The 25,817-nt window shown below is 49.1% G+C and overlaps 1 protein-coding gene across 1 annotated transcript; it reads left to right on the forward strand.

Annotated features, from left to right (window-relative positions):
- The first annotated feature begins 7,037 nt into the window (after positions 1 to 7,037).
- TAP2 (transporter 2, ATP binding cassette subfamily B member) lies at positions 7,038 to 19,119 on the forward strand. Its single transcript, XM_072124820.1, has 11 exons — positions 7,038 to 7,674; positions 7,845 to 7,959; positions 8,616 to 8,746; positions 9,547 to 9,752; positions 10,683 to 10,880; positions 10,966 to 11,094; positions 14,959 to 15,147; positions 18,133 to 18,306; positions 18,390 to 18,549; positions 18,626 to 18,762; positions 18,837 to 19,119. Exons 1-11 carry the CDS (start codon positions 7,101 to 7,103, stop codon positions 19,020 to 19,022), a joined length of 2,199 nt encoding a protein of 732 aa, XP_071980921.1. The 5' UTR covers positions 7,038 to 7,100; the 3' UTR covers positions 19,023 to 19,119.
- The last annotated feature ends 6,698 nt before the right edge of the window (positions 19,120 to 25,817 follow it).

Consider the following 25,817-nt stretch of genomic DNA (forward strand, 5'->3'; position numbering starts at 1 on the left):
ACTGTACTATACCGTAATATACTATATATATATATATAATATATATATATATATATATATATATATATATATACTGTACTATACCGTAATATACTATATATATATACTGTACTATACCATAATATGCTATATATATATATACTGTACTATACCGTAATATACTATATATATATATACTGTACTATACCGTAATATACTATATATATATATACTTTACTATACCATAATATTATATATATATACTATACTATACCGTAATATACTATATATATATACTGTACTATACCGTAATATACTTTATATATATATACTGTACTATACCGTAATATACTATATATATATATACTGTACTATACCCTAATATACTATATATATATATATATACACTGTACTATACCATAATATACTATATATATATATACTGTACTATACCGTAATATACTATATATATACACTGTGCTATACCGTAATATACTATATATATATATACTGTACTATACCGTAATATACTATATATATATACTGTACTATTCCGTAATATACTATATATATATACTGTACTATTCCGTAATATACTATATATATATACTGTACTATACCATAATATACTATATATATATATACTGTACTATACCGTAATATACTATATATATATATATATACTGTACTATACCGTAATATACTATATATATATACTGTACTATTCCGTAATATACTATATATATATATATACTGTACTATACCGTAATATACTATATATATATACTGTACTATTCCGTAATATACTATATATATATACTGTACTATACCATAATATACTATATATATATACTGTACTATACCGTAATATACTATATATATATATATACTGTACTATACCGTAATATACTATATATATATATATACTGTACTATACCATAATATACTATATATATATACTGTACTATACCGTAATATACTATATATATATACTGTACTATACCGTAATATACTATATATATATATATACTGTACTATACCGTAATATACTATATATATATATATACTGTACTATACCGTAATATACTATATATATATATATACTGTACTATACCATAATATACTATATATATACACTGTACTATACCGTAATATACTATATATATATATACTGTACTATACCATAATATACTATATATATACACTGTACTATACCGTAATATACTATATATATCCTGTACACGGATCAGACGACCAAATGTAACAATCCTCTTTGTGCGGCTGAAAAAACTTCTTACAAACATTTTTTAAAACTCCTAAAGTCCAATAAATCTCGTTCATCACATAAAATGACATTAAACTAAATCTCAATCTAATAAATAATAACAAACTATCAAAATATGTGTTTTATAACGTCCAGTGGAAACTGTTCAAAGAGGAAGCAACAGAATCCTGGAATTGTTACATTTTAGTCATTCTTATGTCCCATGTCCCCGGGATCCGATTATTGCGGATACGAGAGGTATTCCATTTCAATTTTCTCAACAAAAGTGATTTTTATTTGTTAAAGGAGTAAAAACCCAACAGAACCAATTCAGGAAATCAGTTCTGTATTAATGGCACTAAAATAAAAAACTATCATTTTGTATGTGAGGCACCGGCCGCCCCCGGATACAGACACAAAAGGTCATTTATATTTCTTCTAAATGTGAAGAGGAACATTTCCTGTATTTTGTCGGTAACTGCAGACGAGTCATTTTTTGGTCCCTGTGACGAGCGCTTTTCAAAAATTTGGGCTGTTAATGGAACAAGGATCATGAATAAAGCTACAGACACCTGGGAGCAAAGTCCAGCAAGCTTCCCCAGAGGTCACAGGGGCGGAGAGGTCACCAGAGGTCACAGGGGCGGAGAGGTCACCAAAGGTCACAGGGGTCACCAGAGGTCACAGGGGGCATAGTGGTCCATTTGTAACTAGGACTTGTCTGTAAGTTGGGTGTCTTTAAGTTGGGGACTGCCTGTAGTTCCCAAAGTATCTTAACAGAGGCTAAACAATACCTTATACCCCCAAATAGTTTTACCTAAAAAATTTAGCCCATCCCACAAAAACATCTCTTCCTGTTATGATTTTAGTTGACAAATTTCAAAAACTTTATGGTTTGAAAAATCCCCACGTTGTGAATTATTGTTGAGGCCGCTGATTGGCTGCAGGGGTCATGTGGGTATACGGCACCAGGAGAAGCACCCAAGACCAGGAAGACCACAGAGACCACCCAAGCCCTAGCAGCAGGGGGAAGACCACCCGAGACCACCCAAGCCTCAGCAGCAGGGGGAAGACCACCCGAGACCACCCAAGCCTGAGCAGTAGGGGAAGAGCACCCGAGACCACCCAAGCCTGAGCAGTGGTGGAACACCACCCGAGACCACCCAAGCCTGAGCAGTGGGGGAAGACCACCCAAGCCTTAGCAGCAGGGGGAAGACCACCCGAGACCACCCAAGCCTCAGCAGCAGGGGGAAGACCACCCAAGCCTGAGCAGTGGGGGAAGACCACCCAAGCCTGAGCAGTGGGGGAAGACCACCCGAGACCACCCAAGCCTGAGCAGTGGGGGAAGACCACCCGATACCACCCAAGCCTTAGCATCAGGGGGAAGACCACCTGAGACCAACCAAGCCTTAGCATCAGGGGGAAGACCACCTGAGACCACCCAAGCCTGAGCAGTGGGGGAAGACCACCCGAGACCACCCAAGCCTGAGCAGTGGGGGAAGACCACCCGAGACCACCCAAGCCTGAGCAGTGGGGGAAGACCATCCGAGACCACCCAAGCCTGAGCAGCAGGGGGAAGACCACCCGAGACCACCCAAGCCTTAGCAGCAGGGGGAAGACCACCCGAGACCACCCAAGCCTGAGCAGTGGGGGAAGACCACCCGAGACCACCCAATCCTGAGCAGTGGGGGAAGACCACCTGAGACCACCCAAGCCTGAGCAGTGGGGGAAGACCACCCGAGACCACCCAAGCCTGAGCAGTGGGGGAAGACCACCCGAGACCACCCAAGCCTGAGCAGTGGGGGAAGACCATCCGAGACCACCCAAGCCTGAGCAGCAGGGGGAAGACCACCCGAGACCACCCAAGCCTTAGCAGCAGGGGGAAGACCACCCGAGACCACCCAAGCCTGAGCAGTGGGGGAAGACCACCCAAGCCTGAGCAGTGGGGGAAGACCACCCGAGACCACCCAAGCCTGAGCAGTGGGGGAAGACCACCCGATACCACCCAAGCCTTAGCATCAGGGGGAAGACCACCTGAGACCAACCAAGCCTTAGCATCAGGGGGAAGACCACCTGAGACCACCCAAGCCTGAGCAGTGGGGGAAGACCACCCGAGACCACCCAAGCCTGAGCAGTGGGGGAAGACCACCCGAGACCACCCAAGCCTGAGCAGTGGGGGAAGACCATCCGAGACCACCCAAGCCTGAGCAGCAGGGGGAAGACCACCCGAGACCACCCAAGCCTTAGCAGCAGGGGGAAGACCACCCGAGACCACCCAAGCCTGAGCAGTGGGGGAAGACCACCCGAGACCACCCAATCCTGAGCAGTGGGGGAAGACCACCTGAGACCACCCAAGCCTGAGCAGTGGGGGAAGACCACCCGAGACCACCCAAGCCTGAGCAGTGGGGGAAGACCACCCGAGACCACCCAAGCCTGAGCAGTGGGGGAAGACCATCCGAGACCACCCAAGCCTGAGCAGCAGGGGGAAGACCACCCGAGACCACCCAAGCCTTAGCAGCAGGGGGAAGACCACCCGAGACCACCCAAGCCTGAGCAGTGGGGGAAGACCACCCGAGACCACCCAAGCCTGAGCAGTGGGGGAAGACCACCCGAGACCACCCAAGCCTGAGTAGTGGGGGAAGACCACCCGAGACCACCCAAGCCTGAGCAGTGGGGGAAGACCACCCGAGACCACCCAAGCCTGAGTAGTGGGGGAAGACCACCCGAGACCACCCAAGCCGGAGCAGTGGGGGAAGACCACCCGAGACCACTCAAGCCTGAGCAGTGGGGGAAGACCACCCGAGACCACCCAAGCCTGAGCAGTGGGGGAAGACCACCCGAGACCACCCAAGCCTTAGCAGCAGGGGGAAGACCACCCGAGACCACCCAAGCCTGAGCAGTGGGGGAAGACCACTCGAGACCACCCAAGCCTGAGCAGTGGGGGAAACACTACATAAATCCTTGTTATTTTCCTTCTGACCAAATGTTTCCGGATCTTGGAAAAAGGGATTGGAAAGGGAACGGGTTCTCAGCGCTGATCCCAAAGTTCAGGGGACCTGAGGATTGGTCCTGACAGAACCACTTCAGCCAATAAGTGACCTCCTCCGGCTGTGAGACAACACAGGAAGTGACCGCAATGGTGAAGAGACGCCCGATGTCTGAGGAGGTCACTGATTGGCTGAAGCGGCTCCCATGACACCCCGCCCCCCCCCCAGCAGGTAAGTAGCTATTACCCCTCCCCCCAGCAGGTAAGTAGCTTTCTATTACCCCTCCCCCCAGCAGGTAAGTAGCTTTCTATTACCCCTCCCCCCAGCAGGTAAGTAGCTTTCTATTACCCCTCCCCCCAGCAGGTAAGTAGCTTTCTATTACCCCTCCCCCCAGCAGGTAAGTAGCTTTCTATTACCCCTCCCCCCAGCAGGTAAGTAGCTTTCTATCACCCCCCCCCCCCAGCAGGTAAGTAGCTTTCTATCACCCCCCCCCCCCCCCCCAGCTGTCAGGTCTCTGGGAATCCCCTTGCAGTCTGGGAGTTTTGTTTTCCTTGCACTTTACTTTCTGTTCTTCTTTCCCAGAACACTGGGATATTTTATCTGGGGATTTCCATCTGCACCGGATCCAGAACAGAACAACTGGACCCGAAACCATCCCCTAAATAATTGTGCAATAAACGTATCTCTGACCCCGTCGTGTAATAATCCCGGAGTCTGGGGGCTCTTATAATCCTGCCCCAGAGCTTCATTACGTTATTCCACCCACAAACTTTCTGCTTCATGTGATAGAATTATGCAAATGAACCAGAGGGGCTACACCTATGGAGCCTGGAGCCCCACAGACTCATTTGCATAATTTTTGAAGCCTTTTTTTAAAAAAAAACCAGGGCATAAAAAGCTGAGTGGAGAGCAGATCCTGGCAGAGGGGGCGCACACCAGCCTGTAAGTGTGCTTGGTTTACAATCCTTCATCCTGGTGGTAGATTTCCTTTAAAATGTATTATTTTTTTTTCTCTTCATTTGGCTTATTTTTTCCTTTTATTCCTTTATTTATTAGTTTTTTATTTGATCACTTTTATAGCGGCATTATTCTTGTATAATTACTGACTCCCTGCCTTCATTAGGCCCCCGGGTGTCCCGGAGCACATGCCGCACCCTGTGACCTGCATGTCATTTAGGTGCTGCAGCGGGTGGGGTCCTGGTAAGAGGTGATCTCCCCCGTGTGCGGGTGCCGCTTATTCACGTCCTTATAGAAGCCACGACCACGTTATTAGGTGATAAACAGGAATGAGATGACCTGATGGGAACAAGTAGCGGATATCCCGGTCACTGGATACGCCACGAGGGTCAGGGTTAGACCTCCACAATCTTCGGATAGGTCGTCAGTCTGAAATACTATATAAAGGGATAGAAGTATAGTACTATAATAATGGACAGCCCAGGCCATGACACACAATGGTGGGGGGTTTCAGAGGGTCCCGTGAGATTTGCCGATCTTTCTGGAAGCCTCAGATATGTTCTAGGAGTTTGGAGTATGACATTACAGACGGTCCCCTACTTAAGGACACCCGACTTACAGACGACCCCTAGTTATAGACCTCTGTGACCTCTGGTGACCTCTCTGGATGTTACTATAGTCCCAGACTGCAATGATCAGCTGTAAGGTGTCTGTAATGAAGCTTTATGGATAATCCTTGGTCCAATTACAGCAAAAAATTTTGAAACTCCAATTGTCACTGGGCCAAAAAATTTTTGTCTGGATCTACAATGATAAAATATACAGTTTTCAACTTACATACAAATTCAACTTAAAAATAAACCTATGGACCCATCTTGTAAGTAACTCGGGGACGGCCTGTACCTGGAATATTTCATTCAGTTTCCATCCTTTCCTTTCAGATAATTCAGCCACAAGCTTCCTGTATGACTTGTTCCGTGTTCAGTGTCAGATCCTTGTGCCGGCTCCATCGCTTCTATTACTTTCATTCTCTCAGCCGCGCACCATTTTATAGCGAGGATATTGTTAGTCATCTAAGATGGCGGCTCCCTACAGTAACGCACCGCCCCGGCCGAGGGCAGGAGATCTGTAACTGGAGAGGGTCATAGGGCAAATATCCAGGGATTTACCTCCGCCCGGGGCCTGATCTGGTTCTCAGTGACTTTATATCTCACTTTATGTTCTGTAAAGCTTCACCGAAAACACGTCAGAGCCTCGTCTGGGGAAACCCTTGAAGGATTTTGTTGTACTGATTAACCCCTTAGGGACCAACATTTTATGTTTTCAGAGCTTGTTTTTTGCAGGAGGAGTTGAATATTCCTGCGCCATTTTTCATGGGACTTTGATGTAGAGAAGGTTCTCTGCGGTCCCAAAGCTTTGGTCCCACCCCCCTGACACATTACAGGGGTCTATCGGACTCTTTGTTGTTGATGTCGGACCTCCCTCCGCAGACGTTTCTGTGCCCCGATCACTGATTATCACACAATGGGGCAGATGTACTTACCCGGTCCTGTCGCGATCCCGCGGTGCGACAGGTCCGGTGCGGATTCGGGTCCGGCGCGATTCACTAACATCGTGCGCCCGAGTTCCTACATCCGTCGCTTCTGCGCCGATGTCCGCCGGAGTTCACCTTCTTTGTCCCGGTGCATGTGAGTGCTGATCTTGCGACACATTTCGTCATTTCGTTTTTTAAATTCCGCAGTTTTTCCGAATCCGCCGGGTTGTCCAACGGCCACACCCCCTGATTTCTGTTGCGTGCAAGCTGGCGCCGATGCGCCACAAACCGATCGCATGCGCCAAAATACCGGGGCAATTCGGCACAAAACGGAAATATTTGGGAAAACCCAGCGGAATCGCGGTCCGTGCACCCTTAGTAAATGAGCCCCATTATTGTCTGCTCACTATTCATCGATGTCTATTTTGTTTTTCAGGATAAGTCAGTGATGTGGGAAATGGCTCCGTTATGTTTCCCGCTCCTCATCTTCTTCCTGGATTCGTCTCTAAGTTGGATAATATCCGGTGTCCTCTGCGCCCGTTATCCGGTGTATTTCCTGGGATCTGTGTTGCTGGTTTCCCTCAGTAAAGCTCCGCTGCTCCTCCTGGCAGCCAATAAGCTGCCGCGTCCTAAGTGGATCCCTTCTGATTGGCTGTACGTCCTCACCCTGTGCCTCGCGCCTCCTCTGCACCAGAGCCTGAGGTTCGCTCTCACCTCTCAGCCTCCAGAACTCCCTTGTGAGCTCCTCCCCTCCGCACTCCTCCTCCTGGCGCCATCGCTGTCCTGTCTGATTTGGGATTTGGCCTCGATTGTTATTTCACCAAAACTGATTTCTGCGGAAAACGGAGAAAGGAATAAACAGGACAAGAAAAACTTTATTAGGCTGATAAAATATTCTGCAGATGATTGGCTGCCGCTGGGCCTGGCCTTCGCCTTCCTGACTCTGGCGCTGACACGTAGGTTTATGCTGCAGATTTATTGGGTTTTGACCATATTTCGCCTTTTCACCTCCATCTCCCTGGAGCCGCGGCCTCCATCACATTATTTTTTGGTGTTTTTTTGTTTTTTGCTGCTGTTATGTGGCATTTTTCACCTCTGATTGTTTTTCTTATTTTTTTGCCTTTAGTTGAAATGTCGATTCCTTATTACATGGGGCGCGTCATCGATATCCTGTCTGACCGTTACAGGGAGTCTGAGTTCCTGGCGGCGATATTCTTCATGGCCGTCTTCTCCGTAACAAGGTAAGTACAGAACTGCGCAACATTTCCATCCAAGTCATTGATTGTGGATCGGTGATTATCACCCGAACATATCAGGAAACCCTGGACGCTCTCCGGGGGACTGATCCGCATTGTGCAGTTTGACCCCCGGTGTTTTATGGTTTTACACATCAAAGAAATTGAAAAAAATTCTGGGACCTGAGATCAGATATATCTCAGATTTTCATACAAATTCCAGTGATTTTGGCTAAAATGTAAGAGCACCCCAGTAATTACACTGGGCTGCGGTGTGTAGCACCCAAGTGCTGCTGGTAGAATTCCTATCACTGATTAATCATCACCAAGTGTGACCACTTCATTGACAGGAGAAGTTTTGGCCGTTTGTTAGTATCAGCAGGTGTGAGGGTCTGATGTAATGACCAGGAGGATTGTTACTGGTAAGAGCCACGTGTCAGACTCCACAGGCCTCATGTGGGATGTAGAAGAAGATTGGATACGACATGACTCTGCTCTGATGTTACGATAATCTCAGGACACAGAGAATCCGGAGAGGGAGGGACTTTCTTTACCTTTACCACAAGCCCTGAATGTTGTAACTGAGAAGCGCGGTGCCTTCCGCTATCGCTCTGTATGACGTGTCATGTGTTTCCTGCTGATTCTTGTGCCTTTGTCTCCAGCTCTGTCTCCGCCGGCTGCCGAGGAGGATTCTTCATGTTCTCACTTTCTCGTCTCACCCGGCGGTTACGGATATTTCTCTTTAAGGCCCTTGTGAAGCAGGAGATTGCATTTTTTGAATCAACTAAGACAGGTAATCATCTCTATCATCTCTATATAAGACATGTAATGTCTCTATCATCTCTATATAAGACAGGTATCATCTCTATCATCTCTATATAAGACAGGTATTGTCTCTATCATCTCTATATAAGACAGGCAATGTCTCTATCATCTCTGTATAAGACAGGTATTGTCTCTATCACCTCTATATGAGACGGGTATTGTCTCTATCATCTCTATATAAGACAGGCAATGTCTCTATCATCTCTGTATAAGACAGGTATTGTCTCTATCATCTCTATATAAGACAGGCAATGTCTCTATCATCTCTGTATAAGACAGGTATTGTCTCTATCACCTCTATATGAGACGGGTATTGTCTCTATCATCTTTATATAACACATGGATTGTCTCTATCATCTCTATATAAGACAGGTATTGTCTCTATCATCTCTATATAAGACAGGTAATGTCTCTATCATCTCTGTATAAGACAGGTATTGTCTCTATCATCTCTATATAAGACAGGTATTGTCTCTATCATCTCTTTATAACACATGGATTGTCTCTATCATCTCTATATAAGACAGGCAGTGTCTCTATCATCTCTATATAACACATGGATTGTCTCTATCATTTCTATATAGCACATATATGATGTCATATCACAGGTCCCACATAATATAGGTGGTATAGAATCATTCTATTGCCCCGGCCGGGGGCAGGTGCCGCCTCTCATTTCATGTCCAGTTAAGTTAAAGAGGAAAACTTGAGTTTGTTGTGTACATTATAAGATGTGGCTATTATGTATCTATTATGTATCTCCTGCAGGCGACATTCTCTCTCGTCTGTCACAAGACGCGCCCCTGGTCAGCCGCAGCATCCCTGGCAATGTGAACATCGCCCTGCGACTGCTGGTGACGTGTATCGGCCATTACGTGTTCATGATCTCTATATCGGGGCGTCTCACGCTCCTCACCTGCGTCACCCTCCCTCTTATATCACTGGTGCAAAGCCTGTACAATAAGTACCACAAGGTAGGTCTGCCATCACATTGTATATGTATACATGACCTCGTTATATCCCTGGTCATGTGATGTCACACAGGTGCACGGCTCGTTATATCCCTGGCCATGTGATGTCACACAGGTGCACGGCTCGTTATATCCCTGATCATGTGATGTCACACAGGTGCACGGCTCGTTATATCTCTGGCCATGTGATGTCACACAGGTGCACGGCTCGTATATATCCCTGGTCATGTGATGTCACACAGGTGCACGGCTCGTTATATCTCTGGCCATGTGATGTCACACAGGTGCACGGCTCGTTATATCCCTGGTCAGGTGATGTCACACAGGTGCACGGCTAGTCATATCCCTGGTCATGTGATGTCACACAGGTGCACGGCTCGTTATATCCCTGGTCATGTGAGGTCACACAGGTGCACGGCTCGTTATATCCCTGGTCATGTGATGTCACACAGATGCACAGCTTGTTATATTCCTGGTCATGTGATGTCACACAGGTGCACGGCTCGTTATATCCCTGGTCATGTGATGTCACACAGGTGCACGGCTCGTTATATCCCTGGTCATGTGATGTCACACAGGTGCACGGCTCGTTATATCCCTGGTCATGTGATGTCACACAGATGCACAGCTCGTTATATCCCTGGTCATGTGATGTCACACAGATGCACGGCTCGTTATATCCCTGGTTATGTGATGTCACACAGGTGCACGGCTCGTTATATTCCTGGTCATGTGATGTCACACAGGTGCACGGCTCTTTATGTCTTTATGCTCTTTATGAGCCGTGCACCTGTGTGACATTGTAGAAAATTGTAGAACTTTTCATTAGATAAACAATATTAATAAGTGGACGATCCCTGGAGGACGAGCTGTAATATATAATCCTCCTGTGCATTATATACATAATAACTGTGACTACTGTGACCCTTCCAGGACCTGGTGAGGAAGGTGCAGGACTCCATCGCTCTCACCAGTGACATCGCCAAGGAAATCGTGGAGTCCGTGAGGATTGTGCAGAGCTTCGCAGCTGAAGATGAGGAGGTGAAGAGATACGACGCGGCTCTGCGGAGAACACATGAACTACAGAGCAGTAGGGACATGGTCAGAGCCGTGTACCTACTGGCAGTGAGGGTAGGTACTGATGGCCTTATCATGGGGGCAGAGAGGAACATGTTTATGTCAGTGGATGAAGATGACGCGTCTCCTTCTCCTTCAGGTCATTACTCTCCTCGGTCAGGTCCTCATGTTGGTTTTTGGCCACACATTGATCCGGAGAGGAGACATCAGCACCGGGGAGATGGTGTCCTTCATCCTCTACCAGATGGAGTCGGGAGACAGCTTGATGGTAAGTGACAGAGTATCCACCGCAGGGGAGGAACGTTACTGTTAGATTTCGTAATTTCATTCTTTGTTGGGTGACGGGTGCACGACATTCCCGGGGCTGAGGTCTTCATTGTTGGGTGACGGGTGCACGACATTCCCGGGGCTGAGGTCTTCATTATTGGGTGACGGGTGCACGACATTCCCGGGGCTGAGGTCTTCATTGTTGGGTGACGGGTGCACAACATTCCCGGGGCTGAGGTCTTCATTGTTGGGTGACGGGTGCACGACATTCCCGGTGCTGAGGTCTTCATTGTTGGGTGACGGGTGCACGACATTCCCGGGGCTGAGGTCTTCATTGTTGGGGGACGGGTGCGTGACATTCCCGGGGCTGAGGTCTTCATTGTTGGGTGACGGGTGCACAACATTCCCGGGGCTGAGGTCTTCATTGTTGGGTGACGGGTGCACGACATTCCCGGTGCTGAGGTCTTCATTGTTGGGTGACGGGTGCACGACATTCCCGGTGCTGAGGTCTTCATTGTTGGGTGACGGGTGCACGACATTCCCGGTGCTGAGGTCTTCATTGTTGGGTGACGGGTGCGCGACATTCCCGGGGCTGAGGTCTTCATTGTTGGGTGACGGGTGCGCGACATTCCCGGTGCTGAGGTCTTCATTGTTGGGTGACGGGTGCGTGACATTCCCGGTGCTGAGGTCTTCATTGTTGGGTGACGGGTGCACGACATTCCCGGTGCTGAGGTCTTCATTGTTGGGTGACGGGTGCACGACATTCCCGGTGCTGAGGTCTTCATGGTTGGGTGACGGGTGCACGACATTCCCGGTGCTGAGGTCTTCATGGTTGGGTGACGGGTGCACGACATTCCCGGTGCTGAGGTCTTCATTGTTGGGTGACGGGTGCACGACATTCCCGGTGCTGAGGTCTTCATTGTTGGGTGACGGGTGCACGACATTCCCGGGGCTGAGGTCTTCATTGTTGGGTGACGGGTGCACGACATTCCCGGTGCTGAGGTCTTCATTGTTGGGTGACGGGTGCGTGACATTCCCGGTGCTGAGGTCTTCATTGTTGGGTGACGGGTGCACGACATTCCCGGTGCTGAGGTCTTCATTGTTGGGTTACGGGTGCACGACATTCCCGGTGCTGAGGTCTTCATTGTTGGGTGACGGGTGCGTGACATTCCCGGGGCTGAGGTCTTCATTGTTGGGTGACGGGTGCACGACATTCCCGGGGCTGAGGTCTTCATTGTTGGGTGACGGGTGCACGACATTCCCGGGGCTGAGGTCTTCATTGTTGGGTGACGGGTGCGTGACATTCCCGGTGCTGAGGTCTTCATTGTTGGGTGACGGGTGCGTGACATTCCCGGTGCTGAGGTCTTCATTGTTGGGTGACGGGTGCACGACATTCTCGGGGCTGAGGTCTTCATTGTTGGGTGACGGGTGCACGACATTCCCGGTGCTGAGGTCTTCATTGTTGGGTGACGGGTGCACGACATTCCCGGGGCTGAGGTCTTCATTGTTGGGTGACGGGTGCACGACATTCCCGGTGCTGAGGTCTTCATTGTTGGGTGACGGGTGCACGACATTCCCGGTGCTGAGGTCTTCATTGTTGGGTGACGGGTGCACGACATTCCCGGTGCTGAGGTCTTCATTGTTGGGTGACGGGTGCACGACATTCCCGGGGCTGAGGTCTTCATTGTTGGGTGACGGGTGCGTGACATTCCCGGTGCTGAGGTCTTCATTGTTGGGTGACGGGTGCGTGACATTCCCGGTGCTGAGGTCTTCATTGTTGGGTGACGGGTGCGTGACATTCCCGGTGCTGAGGTCTTCATTGTTGGGTGACGGGTGCGTGACATTCCCGGTGCTGAGGTCTTCATTGTTGGGTGACGGGTGCACGACATTCCCGGTGCTGAGGTCTTCATTGTTGGGTGACGGGTGCGTGACATTCCCGGTGCTGAGGTCTTCATTGTTGGGTGACGGGTGCACGACATTCCCGGGGCTGAGGTCTTCATTGTTGGGTGACGGGTGCGTGACATTCCCGGTACTGAGGTCTTCATTGTTGGGTAACGGGGCGAGACATTCCCGGTGCTGAGGTCTTCATTGTTGGGTGACGGGTGCACGACATTCCCGGTGCTGAGGTCTTCATTGTTGGGTAACGGGTGCGAGACATTCCCGGTGCTGAGGTCTTCATTGTTGGGTGACGGGTGCACGACATTCCCGGTGCTGAGGTCTTCATGGTTGGGTGACGGGTGCACGACATTCCCGGGGCTGAGGTCTTCATTGTTGGGTGACGGGTGCGTGACATTCCCGGTGCTGAGGTCTTCATTGTTGGGTGACGGGTGCGTGACATTCCCGGTGCTGAGGTCTTCATTGTTGGGTGACGGGTGCGTGACATTCCCGGTGCTGAGGTCTTCATTGTTGGGTGACGGGTGCGTGACATTCCCGGTGCTGAGGTCTTCATTGTTGGGTGACGGGTGCACGACATTCCCGGTGCTGAGGTCTTCATTGTTGGGTGACGGGTGCGTTACATTCCCGGTGCTGAGGTCTTCATTGTTGGGTGACGGGTGCACGACATTCCCGGGGCTGAGGTCTTCATTGTTGGGTGACGGGTGCGTGACATTCCCGGTGCTGAGGTCTTCATTGTTGGGTAACGGGTGCGAGACATTCCCGGTGCTGAGGTCTTCATTGTTGGGTGACGGGTGCACGACATTCCCGGTGCTGAGGTCTTCATTGTTGGGTAACGGGTGCGAGACATTCCCGGTGCTGAGGTCTTCATTGTTGGGTGACGGGTGCACGACATTCCCGGTGCTGAGGTCTTCATGGTTGGGTGACGGGTGCACGACATTCCCGGTGCTGAGGTCTTCATTGTTGGGTGACGGGTGCACGACATTCCCGGTGCTGAGGTCTTCATTGTTGGGTGACGGGTGCACGACATTCCCGGGGCTGAGGTCTTCATTGTTGGGTGATGGGTGCGTGACATTCCCGGTGCTGAGGTCTTCATTGTTGGGTGACGGGTGCACGACATTCCCGGTGCTGAGGTCTTCATTGTTGGGTGACGGGTGCACGACATTCCCGGTGCTGAGGTCTTCATTGTTGGGTGACGGGTGCACGACATTCCCGGTGCTGAGGTCTTCATTGTTGGGTAACGGGTGCGAGACATTCCCGGTGCTGAGGTCTTCATTGTTGGGTGACGGGTGCGTGACATTCCCGGTGCTGAGGTCTTCATGGTTGGGTGACGGGTGCACGACATTCCCGGTGCTGAGGTCTTCATTGTTGGGTGACGGGTGCACGACATTCCCGGTGCTGAGGTCTTCATTGTTGGGTGACGGGTGCACGACATTCCCGGGGCTGAGGTCTTCATTGTTGGGTGACGGGTGCGTGACATTCCCGGTGCTGAGGTCTTCATTGTTGGGTGACGGGTGCACGACATTCCCGGGGCTGAGGTCTTCATTTTTGGGTGACGGGTGCACGACATTCCCGGTGCTGAGGTCTTCATGGTTGGGTGACGGGTGCGTGACATTCCCGGTGCTGAGGTCTTCATGGTTGGGTGACGTATTATTTATGGTAATGGCGATGCTGTTGGACCTTCAAAGATCCTGGAAGGCCTTTGTGTGTAGAGCACGGGATTCCTTTATTATCTCTTTACGGTGGTATCAAACTACGGTGGGAGGCCTTGGGCTCCGGTCTCCACCCAAACCACATGTATCAGAACCGGAGACTGGACCTTGGGCTCAGCCTCTGCCCAACAAATTTCTCGGGGATCAAATATTCAACATGGCAAATCCCCCTGACATGATGGCGGAGGAGAATCCATAGAGTAATGTCCGCCCTTTGCCCTTTCTCTACATGAAGTGATTTTTCTGCATCTCTTTTCCAGGGATTGATCCACCAGATCAGTGAGATAACGCACTCGGCCGGAGCCGCCAGCAAAGTGTTTGAGTACTTGGATCGGGAGCCACAAGTCTCCGCATCCGGGACCCTGCGCCCTGATCATTTACAGGGGACATTTGAGTTTAAGAACGTGACATTTACCTACCCGTCTCGTCCATTCAGCCCAGCCCTGGAGGTAAGTAGCTGCAGTGAGGGGTTTAGTACAGACACATTTACATGTGTGACGACTTTATCTGAGAAATCACAGAATGAAAGGGAACCTGATGAGGAACGCACATTAAGGACACTCGACTTACAGACGACCCCTAGTTACAGACGGACCCCTCTGCCCCCTGCGACCTCTGGGGTGACCTCTCTGCCTCCTGTGACCTCTGGTGACCTCTCTGGATGTTACTATAGTCCCAGGCTGCGATGATCAGCTGTAAGGTGTCTGTAATGAAGCTTTATTGATAATCCTTGGTCCAATTATAGCAAAAAATTTTGAAAATCCGACTGTCCCTGGGACAAAAAAATTGCCTGGAGCTACAATTATAAACTATACAGTTTCAACTTACATACAATTTCAACTTAAGAACAATCCTAAAGAACCTGCCTTGTACATAACCCGGGGACTGTCTGTAACGGCCTTTTTATTACTAATTCCCAATTTCCTTTTATCCCAATCTGCTTCCAATCAACAATAATATACAGGAAAAATGAGCCGGCACAGACCGGTCCATTAGATGAAACAAAAAGTCATGAGTTTATTCCATGCGCAACATTTCTGTGAGTTACCAGCGGCTGGAGAAAGGTGGTGAGCGACCGAAACATCGAGCTAATGGACCGGTCTGTGCCGGCTCATTTTTCCTGTATGTTATTGAGGTTCCCTGTCTGGGGTTTGAGGCGTGGCACCTTGTGCTGCTGTGGACTTTTCTCCGCCCCTGTGACTCCATGCTGTTTGTAAACTTTTATCAACTTTTAAAAGTGAGTGGGGTCATTAATATTTTAATAACATTAACAAGGCAACGGGAACAGGTCATCAGGTAAAATCCTGCGTCTGGATGACAGGTTCCCTTTAGTAGACGTGTCTGCATACATGTGGCCATATACTATGTATACAGTGGGGATGATAAGTATTTAATCCTCGGATGATTTTGCTAATTTTCCCACTCACAAATAATGGAAAGGTCGGTAATTTTTATCACTTTAACTGGAAAAATCTGGATGATTTTATTGCATGAAATAAGTATTTGATCCACTACCAACTAGTGAGACTCTCAGTGCTGCTAGTATTTCTTTAAGAAGCTCCTCCTACTGTACACTCATTAGCTGTAGCTCCTCCTACTGTACACTCATTATCTGTAGCTCCTCCTACTGTACACTCATTATCTGTAGCTCCACCCACTGTATACTCATTATCTGTAGCTCCTCCTACTGTACACTCATTAGCTGTAGCTCCTCCTACTGTACACTCATTAGCTGTAGCTCCTCCTACTGTACACTCATTAGCTGTAGCTCCTCCTACTCTGCACCCACTACCTGTATCATTTCTATAAAAGACTCTTGTCCGCACTCAATCACCCTCTAATTTCTCCACCATGGCCAAGAGCGAGGAGCCGTCTAACCAATGACGCGTCCTCGTGTCCTCATTGCTCCGTTCTGGGGCCCCCGGGGACAACTTCTGTAACTGCAAAGAAAAGTTTCTGTGCCAAATATTATGTTCTATTGTATCAAATATTTTTTTCATGCACTAAGATGCTAATTAATTATTTCAAAAACATACAATGCGATTTCCTGGATTTTTAAACATGTTTTACCCGTATTTATAGAATTTTTTACATATAGAAAATGTACAAAAAGGCAAGAAAAATAAAAGAGATTCAACTATCAAATGGATGAGGAGGGGGGAAGGTGCAGGGAGGGGAGGGGGAAGGTGCAGGGAAGGGGGAAGGTGCAGGGGAGGGTAGGGGGAAGGTGTAGGGAAGGGGGAAGGTGCGTGGAGGGGAGGGGGAAGGTGCAGGGAAGGGGGGAAGATGCAGCGACGTGGGGAAGGTGCAGGGAAGGGCGGAATGTGCAGGGAAGAGGGGAAGGTGCAGGGAAGGGGGGAAGGTGCAGGGAAGGGCGGAATGTGCAGGGAAGGGGGAAGGTGCAGGGAAGGGGGGAAGGTGCAGGGAAGGGGGGAAGGTGCAGGGAGGGGGAAGGTGCAGCGACGGGGGGAAGGTGCAGGGAAGGGGGGAAGGTGCAGGACAAGGGGGAAAAGTGCAGGGAAGGGGGGGTGGTGAAGGGAAGGTGCAGGGAAGGGGGGAGAAATAAATGAAAGGAAAAAGAATTAAAGGAAACCTACCACTTGTAGTGGCAGGTATAAGAGGGAAATACCGAGCACCAGATCAGGGTGAGCTCAGGGTGAGCTGGTGCCGGAGCTTATTTTTGTTAGTGTTTTAAACCGCGGTATCGCGGTTTAAAACACTTTTTAAACTTTATAGCCGGCGCAGGGAGGGACGCGCTCGTCGCTTACCATGCGCGCGGCTCTCCTTCACTTCCTATGTAGCCGCGTGCACGGTAAGCGCCGAGCGCGTACCTCCCAGCTTCGGACATAAAGTTTAAAAAGTGTTTTAAACCGCAATACCGCGGTTTAAAACACTAACAAAAATAAGCTCCGGCACCTGGTGCTCGGTAGTTCCTTCTTACACCTGGCACTTCAAGTGGTAGGATTCCTTTAAGGTTGGGGAATGAAATAGGAAAAGTGTTAACCCAGAACGTTGTATCCAGAAGGTTCCGGAGCTCAGGGAGTCTTGGACCAGTAGCCAGGACCTGCCGATCCTTGTACTTACCAATAGTAGAGGAGTCACCTATGACCTTTCACTCTATTCATTGTATATGGGTTCACACACCTGTAATGTGGGGGTCCGTGATCCGCCCGCACTAGGTCACGACCCCCATAGACGTCTATGGACCCCGATGCCCCAGTGCTCACACTTCTTACCTTCTGTTCTCTCAGATGATGTGACCGATGAGAACTATTATAGGTAATGATTATAGAATCGTCCGTGTATCAGACGCTTATTTCCGCGCTGTAGTTTATCCTCTGCGCAGGATTTTGCCGCCACATTCCCTGGAAAACTTCCATAAATAACGGATGACAATTATCAGACGCATTGATAGGTCTTCTGTCTCCTCACAGGACGTGTCATTCTGCCTCCCTCCCGGGAAGGTGACGGCTCTTGTGGGGCCCTCGGGAGGCGGGAAGACGACCTGCGCGTCTCTTCTGGAGAGGTTCTATGAGGCGCAGGGAGGCGCCATCCTCCTCGATGGGAGGCCACTAGCGGATTATCAGCACCAGTACCTGCACAGTAAGGTGGGTCTATTCCTGCACTACACGTACCAGCCATAGAGTCAATGCTGAGGCCTGTATGAGAGTTGTGATAATGTGGTCTGTAGGTGGCGCTAGTGGCTCAGGATCCGGTTTTGTTTGCCGGGACGGTGAGAGAGAATATAAGTTATGGACTCCAGGATCCGAAGGAAGAACAAGTGTTCACAGCAGCGAGACAAGCGAAGGCCGACACCTTCATCAGGAGCTTGGAGAAGGGCTACGACACAGGCGAGAGGCGTCTATACTATTATAGCTTTCATGTAGGACTGTCACGTATATAACGCTTATTCCCATATTTCCTTAGATGTCGGGGGCAGCGGGGATCAGCTGGGTGCTGGGCAGAAGCAACGCATCGCCCTGGCCCGAGCCCTTGCACGAAGACCCAAGTTACTCATCCTGGATGAAGCGTCGAGCTGCCTGGATGTTGATACGGAGCATGAGGTGCAGTACTGAGTGGATGCAGCTGGGGGGATATTCCCCATTTTCTTGTGTTAATGTCTTGATCCTTTCCACAGATCCAGCAGTCAGTACAGAATATTCCGGGTCTCTCCCTCCTCGTCATCGCTCACAGGCTCCGGACTGTAAGAGCCGCCCATCAGATTCTGGTTCTGGAAGGAGGTCGGGTGGTGGAGCGCGGGAATCACGAAGAACTTGTACAGAAGAGAGGAACGTACTACAACCTCCTGCAGAACGGGGACTGAGGCCGGGGGGGTGCAGCTACAAGGGGGCAACACCCGGGGGTTATATCCTCATCTACACGGGGGCAAGTGTGGATACGAGGAGGCAACACCCGGGGGTTATATCCTCATCTACACGAGGGCAAGTGTGTGGGTACAAGGGGGCAACACCCGGGGGTTATATCCTCATCTACACGGGAGCAAGTGTGTGGGTACAAGGGGGCAACACCCGGGGGTTATATCCATGTCTACACAGGTGCAAGTGTGGATACGAGGGGCAACACCCGGGGGTTATATCCTCATCTACACGGGGGCAAGTGTGGATACGAGGGGGCAACACCTGGGGGTTATATCCTCATCTACACGGGGGCAAGTGTGGATACGAGGGGGCAACACCCGGGGGTTATATCCTCATCTACACGAGGGCAAGTGTGTGGGTACAAGGGGGCAACACCCGGGGGTTATATCCTCATCTACACGGGAGCAAGTGTGTGGGTACAAGGGGGCAACACCCGGGGGTTATATCCATGTCTACACAGGTGCAAGTGTGGATACGAGGGGCAACACCCGGGGGTTATATCCTCATCTACACGGGGGCAAGTGTGGATACGAGGGGGCAACACCTGGGGGTTATATCCTCATCTACACGGGGGCAAGTGTGGATACGAGGGGGCAACACCCTGGGGTTACATCCTCATCTACACGGGGGCAAGTGTGGATACGAGGGGGCAACACCCTGGGGTTACATCCTCATCTACACGGGGGCAAGTGTGGATACGAGGGTGCAACACCTGGGGGTTATATCCTCATCTACACGGGGGCAAGTGTGGATACAAGGGGCAACACCCAGGGGTTATATCCTCATCTACACGGGGGCAACACCCGGGGTTATATCCTCATCTACACGGGTGCAAGTGTGGATACGAGGGGCAACACCCGGGGGTTATATCCTCATCTACAGGGGGGCAAGTGTGGATACGAGGGGCAACACCCGGGGGTTATATCCTCATCTACAGGGGGGCAAGTGTGGATACGAGGGGGCAACACCCAGGGGTTATATCCTCATCTACACGGGGGCAAGTGTGGATACGAGGGGGCAACACCCGGGTGTTATATCCTCATCTACACGGGTGCAAGTGTGGATACGAGGGGCAACACCCGGGGGTTATATCCTCATCTACAGGGGGGCAAGTGTGGATACGAGGGGCAACACCCGGGGGTTATATCCTCATCTACAGGGGGGCAAGTGTGGATACGAGGGGCAACACCCGGGGGTTATATCCTCATCTACAGGGGGGCAAGTGTGGATACGAGGGGCAACACCCGGGGGTTATATCCTCATCTACAGGGGGGCAAGTGTGGATACGAGGGGGCAACACCCAGGGGTTATATCCTCATCTACACGGGTGCAAGTGTGGATACGAGGGGCAACACCCGGGGGTTATATCCTCATCTACACAGGGGCAAGTGTGGATACGAGGGGCAACACCCGGGGGTTATATCCTCATCTACACGGGGGCAAGTGCGGATACGAGGGGGCAACACCTGGGGGTTATATCCTCATCTACACGGGGGCAAGTGCGGATACGAGGGGGCAACACCTGGGGGTTATATCCTCATCTACACGGGGGCAAGTGTGGATACGAGGGGGCAACACCTGGGGGTTATATCCTCATCTACACGGGGGCAAGTGTGGATACGAGGGGGCAACACCCGGGGGTTATATCCTCATCTACACAGGGGCAAGTGTGGATACGAGGGGCAACACCCGGGGGTTATATCCTCATCTACACGGGGGCAAGTGTGGATACGAGGGGGCAACACCTGGGGGTTATATCCTCATCTGCACGTATTCACCTTCACTTAGGTTCATCCCGGCCAATCTTTTTATGGTAAACAGAAATAACTTATAGTATTAACCCTTTGCACTATGGTAGGAAACGGCTGCAGTTACAACTTATATGCAAAAAATAATAGACACCACACCTGTATTCTGTACGATTTTCCTGTACCATACGGACTGCAGAACAAACCTGGAGCCTAAATGTGCAGATTTTGGCCGCTGTGTGGATCTGGTAGACTCGTTATTGTGTATTCTGCCCTTTTTGCACTATATCCGCTATATAAACGGTTTGATGGTTTTATCTTTCATTGTTGTTTTTGATTTCACAATGAGACTCGTTACAAAACCTCTCTGGGGGTCATGTATATTATTTCCCCCTCCCCTGAGCTCTTTTTGTGCACTTGTGAGTATTTTTAGCACCTGATTGGTCTTTGTCGCACCATTGTCTTTCCTAAGTGCGGTCAGGACTGGCGAGTTATTGCACAAATATTTCCTCCCCCCCCCCCCCTCCCTATAGGCGCAAACATCTGGAAGCAGGAGAAAGACAAAGACAAATTAGGTGCAAACTGGGAAACTGCAACACAGCGACCTCCGGCGAACTGCTGGAAAATGGCGCAAAAAATTCTGCAAATACCCCAATGCACTTAAAGAGTCAATAAAAAAGTTGCATCATTTCATGCATTGTAAACAAAACATACCTTCAGAATGCTGTAGCCAATGATGCAGAAACATATCTTGTTTAATCCCTGAACTGAGTGGGTTTCCTGAAAAACAATTATAAAATTCAGGACCTTGGGAAAGCTGGGTGCCCTGGCTGCCATACATAAACACATTACATGGAGATTAGTCCAGACAGGACTAATCAACCTGAGCTGGATGACTCAGCAGCCGGGGGGTGATGCAGGGATTGATTACTTCTGCCTGTCAGAGACAACACAGGGATGACATATTCTTGGATTATGCCGGGCAGGACAAGGCTGGGGTATAATTAAGGCAAGAGGAGAAGCCACAGGAGCAATGGAGCCTCATTATCATAATTTTATAATAGTTTTTTTTTTTTTAGCAAAACCACTCAGCTCAGGGATTAAACAAGATATGTTTCTGCATCAGTGTAGCTACAGCATTCTCAGGGTATGTTTGCTGCATAATTCATCACATCACATGGTAGGTTTCTGGTAAATGTGTTTCAGGCAAAGATTAAAGCCTGAGGGGGAGATCTGCAGCGGAGCTGCCATAAAAAATAACCTCCCCATTACACCTGGGGGTAAAGTTATCACAACGTCTGATGCTGGAGACAGATCTGGTATCATGTGACTTATATTATAATTCCTCTAGTTAGATGTTTACACTGGGAAAATGTGCCAAAATGTATCATTTACCCAAGTGACAGTCATTGTAATAATGAGCCAAGTCTATGCAGGTTATTCCCTGCCCCCAGGATCGGGGAGGACATAGTGATGGCGAGACCCCCACAGATCACAAGAGCGGGACCCACAGAATAGAGGTCCCGATATCATCCAATAGTCCGGGAGGGTGGAAATTCCCGACGCTCCCATAATATGGAATATGGCCGCCGGACACCTGACCGCTCCTCCAGCAGTGACATCAGAAAGGACACGATATATAACTGTGCACCCGTGTCCCTATGATGTGGGGGGTGGAGTGTCCCCTATCGGGTAATGATGGACCTCGTGGAGTGTTTCCTCTGTGTGCGGAGGTTTGTTGTTTCCGTAGTTTCTATGGATGGATTGGACCAACCAAGCTATTGACAGAGACGAGAAAGAGGATGATCCGGAGGTAAAAGTTATAGAGGAGAAGAAGGAAAAGGTTCAGAGACCAAAGATAAGGAGGAAGAGACGAGGGATCAGCAAATATCCCATAGAGATACGGGAAGAGAGTTTCCTATAAACGAGGAGATAATAACAATAATTTCTTTATAACCAAGAGACACACAGACATGTCGGCCAATCAGGTGAAAGACTGAAGGTCCTGGCAGGGCGATTGTTCACAGAAACCAGGAGGCCGGACATTACGTTTCAAGAAAGCGAAGCAGAACTTTTAATAGAGGTAAATTAGTAAATTACCCAACATTCTGCCCCCCAGTCTCCTCTCCCCTCCCCGCCCCCCCCTCCCCCACTACAAACAAAAAAAATGGTGGCCATTGCCTTTAAACAAAAAATAGAAGTACTTTATACATTATCAGCCGCAGCATCTAATTTTATCACAAAAAACCTGGGAAACTGACTCCAGTATAAGCCTCAGGTCAGAAACATTTGTTTAATCCCTGAGCCGAGTGGTTTTGCTGAAAAAAACAATTATAAAATGATGATAATGAGGCTCCGGGGCTTCTCCTCTTACCCTAATCATACTCCAGCCTCATCCTGCCCTACATAAACTGAGAATATGCCATCACTGTGCTGTCCCTGACAGGCAGAAGCAATCAATCACTGCACCATCCCCCCAGCTGCTGTGTCATCCAGCCCAGGTTGATTAGTCAGGTCTGGACAGTTCAGGAAGCTTTTTATGTAAGAAAGCTAGTCTGCACTCAGCTTTCCCAAGGTCCTGAATTTCATAATTATTTTTTGAGCAAAACCACTTGGTTCAAGGATTAAACAAGATATGTTTCTGCGTCAGTGTAGCTGCAGCAGTCTCAGGGTATGTCTGGTTCACTATGCATCAAATGGTAGATTTCCTTTACGTGGCGCTAGATCTGTGGTTCTTACAGCTTATAGAAAAACTATTCTCCTTTCTGTGGAACAAAGGATAAAATACAATTCCATCTTTCTTTCACTTCTCCGTTTAGTGCGATTCATGGTAACATTACACAGGTGCATGGGCTATACCACTCTGCAGTGCAAAACAGGGGAAACCAACTAGAAATCATACCCCTGGATATTGGTGATTTCCTGTACTTTATCCTTAGGCTACAATGATCAGCTGTAACAGTTATCACAGGCGTCTGTAACGAAGATTTATTGTTATTCCTGGTTCTCATTAAATTCCAACATTTTTAAAATCCGAATTGTCACAGCGACCAAAAAAAATGTCTGGGGTTACAATCATAAAATATACAGTTCCAACTTACATACAAACTCAACTTAAGAACAAACCTACAGACCCCATCTTATACATAAAAATTTTGCATATTGCAGGATTCCTGCGACTTTATGAATCCTGGTTTTGGTTCAGAAATGATGACGCCGTGGAGACCTCAGGCTTGGACACATATTAGTGACATTGTTTATTTTTGTATCTTTTGGTAAATGGAGTATGACACGAGGACACGATCCCTGGGTGTAACCTCCCCCACAATATTTAGGCAGACGTGCCCCAGGCAATGGGGATCAGCGCTCCCTCACTGGATGAGGCTTATGGTGCCACGAGGTCACAAGATCCGACAGACCGGGACTTCCATGGCCCAATATCTTCTCCCATCGTTATGTCTGTAACCACTAATCGCCTATGTAACTCATTGGGGCTCATTTACGTTTCCGGTCCTGTCGCAATCCAGCGGTGCGTCCTCCGACGAGGATTCGGGTCTTCCGGCGACTCACTAAGGTCGTGCGCCTGATGTCCACCAGGTGACGCTGCTGCGCCAAGGTCCGCCGGAGTTCACCATCCTCTTCCTGGTGCAGGTAAGCGCGTGTCAAGCAACACTTTTTTTTTTTTTTTTTAAAATTCCACCCCATCCCATCCCATCCAAACGCGTGCGCCAAAAACCGGGGCAATTCAGGGAAAAACGTCGCAAAACGGAAATAGTCGGGATACCCGACGGAACGGCGCGATTCGAGTCCTTAGTAAATGACCCCATTGTGTCACATACCTGATCCCTGAATGTGGTGATCCCTACAGATCCTAAATACGGATATAACATCCAGCCTGAGCGATAATGTGGGAGCTGTATATATCGGTGCCTAAGTCTCCCCCCACAATATAACATAAATCTGTAATAACACGTATGTGCAGGTTACAGCGGATGTGATAATGTACAGACCGGCTCAGGGTTATTGTAGAATGAAAAATAATTTACACCCGGATGAAATGAGTTGGGAAATAATTTCTTATAAAACTCCTTGCAGCAGGTAAGTGGCTCTTATACAAGTCCCATCACTGCAGAACTACAACCTGATAACATGGAACCGCTGCACAAAAAAGGAAACAATTCTGACTCGCACGGCGGCGGCCGCACCGCAAACATTAAGATGTGGAAAAACTCAGAGCATCCAACGGCAACACACAAACCAAACGCAAGTCCCTGCATTTCCATCCTGAACTTAATAACCTTTGCAGGGATCAGCAGTCCGGTCTGTACAGGAGGTTTCTGGTCACTATGAGACTTGCACTTTTACCAACAGCCTCAGGGTGATGTCACACGTGGCGTTTTTGGTCCGTTTTTGGGCGTTTACCGTGCATTTGGCTACTTACAACCGGTTTATCTATTAAGATAATTGGGAAAAAACGGACCGAAAACACCGCATGTGGCATCTCCGTTTGCCTAAAAACTTGCCCTGCTCTCAGAGCCCAGGACGGAGATCTAGCGTGTATAGAGGATGATCGGTGTGATGGGGAATCTACGGACCGCTCTCTGTGAGAGGGGGGGGGGGGGCGGAGGTCTAAGAGAGAGGTTTTCGTTTTCAGCTTTTAGAGGGAATTTCCTTTTTGCTGTTGTACAGTTTAATAAGTTGGTAAAACGTTAGTGAGTAAAGAGCGACATCAGGAGCCGGGACCTCAGAGGACGTGTAGGATCAAGTATTACAGCAGCTCAAAGAGGACGCGTCACCCAGAAATTCGGCACTAGGAGAGGTCTCTAAAGTAAGCGGCTCCTAGTGCTACAACAGACGCGGCCGTGTTACACTGATAGCGGCGTGGGAAACCTCCGATAACGCCAACAAACACTGCTGCGGAGTACAATGGAAGCGCCGGACTGCTCTCAAAGGGGCTCTCATTAGGGGCGGTGACTTCCGCATGACACGCGG

The sequence above is a fragment of the Engystomops pustulosus genome, chromosome 9 (assembly GCF_040894005.1).
Source record: "Engystomops pustulosus chromosome 9, aEngPut4.maternal, whole genome shotgun sequence".
In the NCBI taxonomy this organism is placed as follows: Eukaryota; Metazoa; Chordata; class Amphibia; order Anura; family Leptodactylidae; genus Engystomops; species Engystomops pustulosus.

Coding starts and splice junctions, on each gene's coding strand:
- TAP2 (XM_072124820.1), top strand. CDS start 7,101: ATGAGCCCCATTATTGTCTGCTCACTATTCATCGATGTCTATTTTGTT. Junction 7,960..8,615: donor GCCGTCTTCTCCGTAACAAG/GTAAGTACAGAA, acceptor CTTTGTCTCCAG/CTCTGTCTCCGCCGGCTGCC. Junction 8,747..9,546: donor TTTTGAATCAACTAAGACAG/GTAATCATCTCT, acceptor TATCTCCTGCAG/GCGACATTCTCTCTCGTCTG.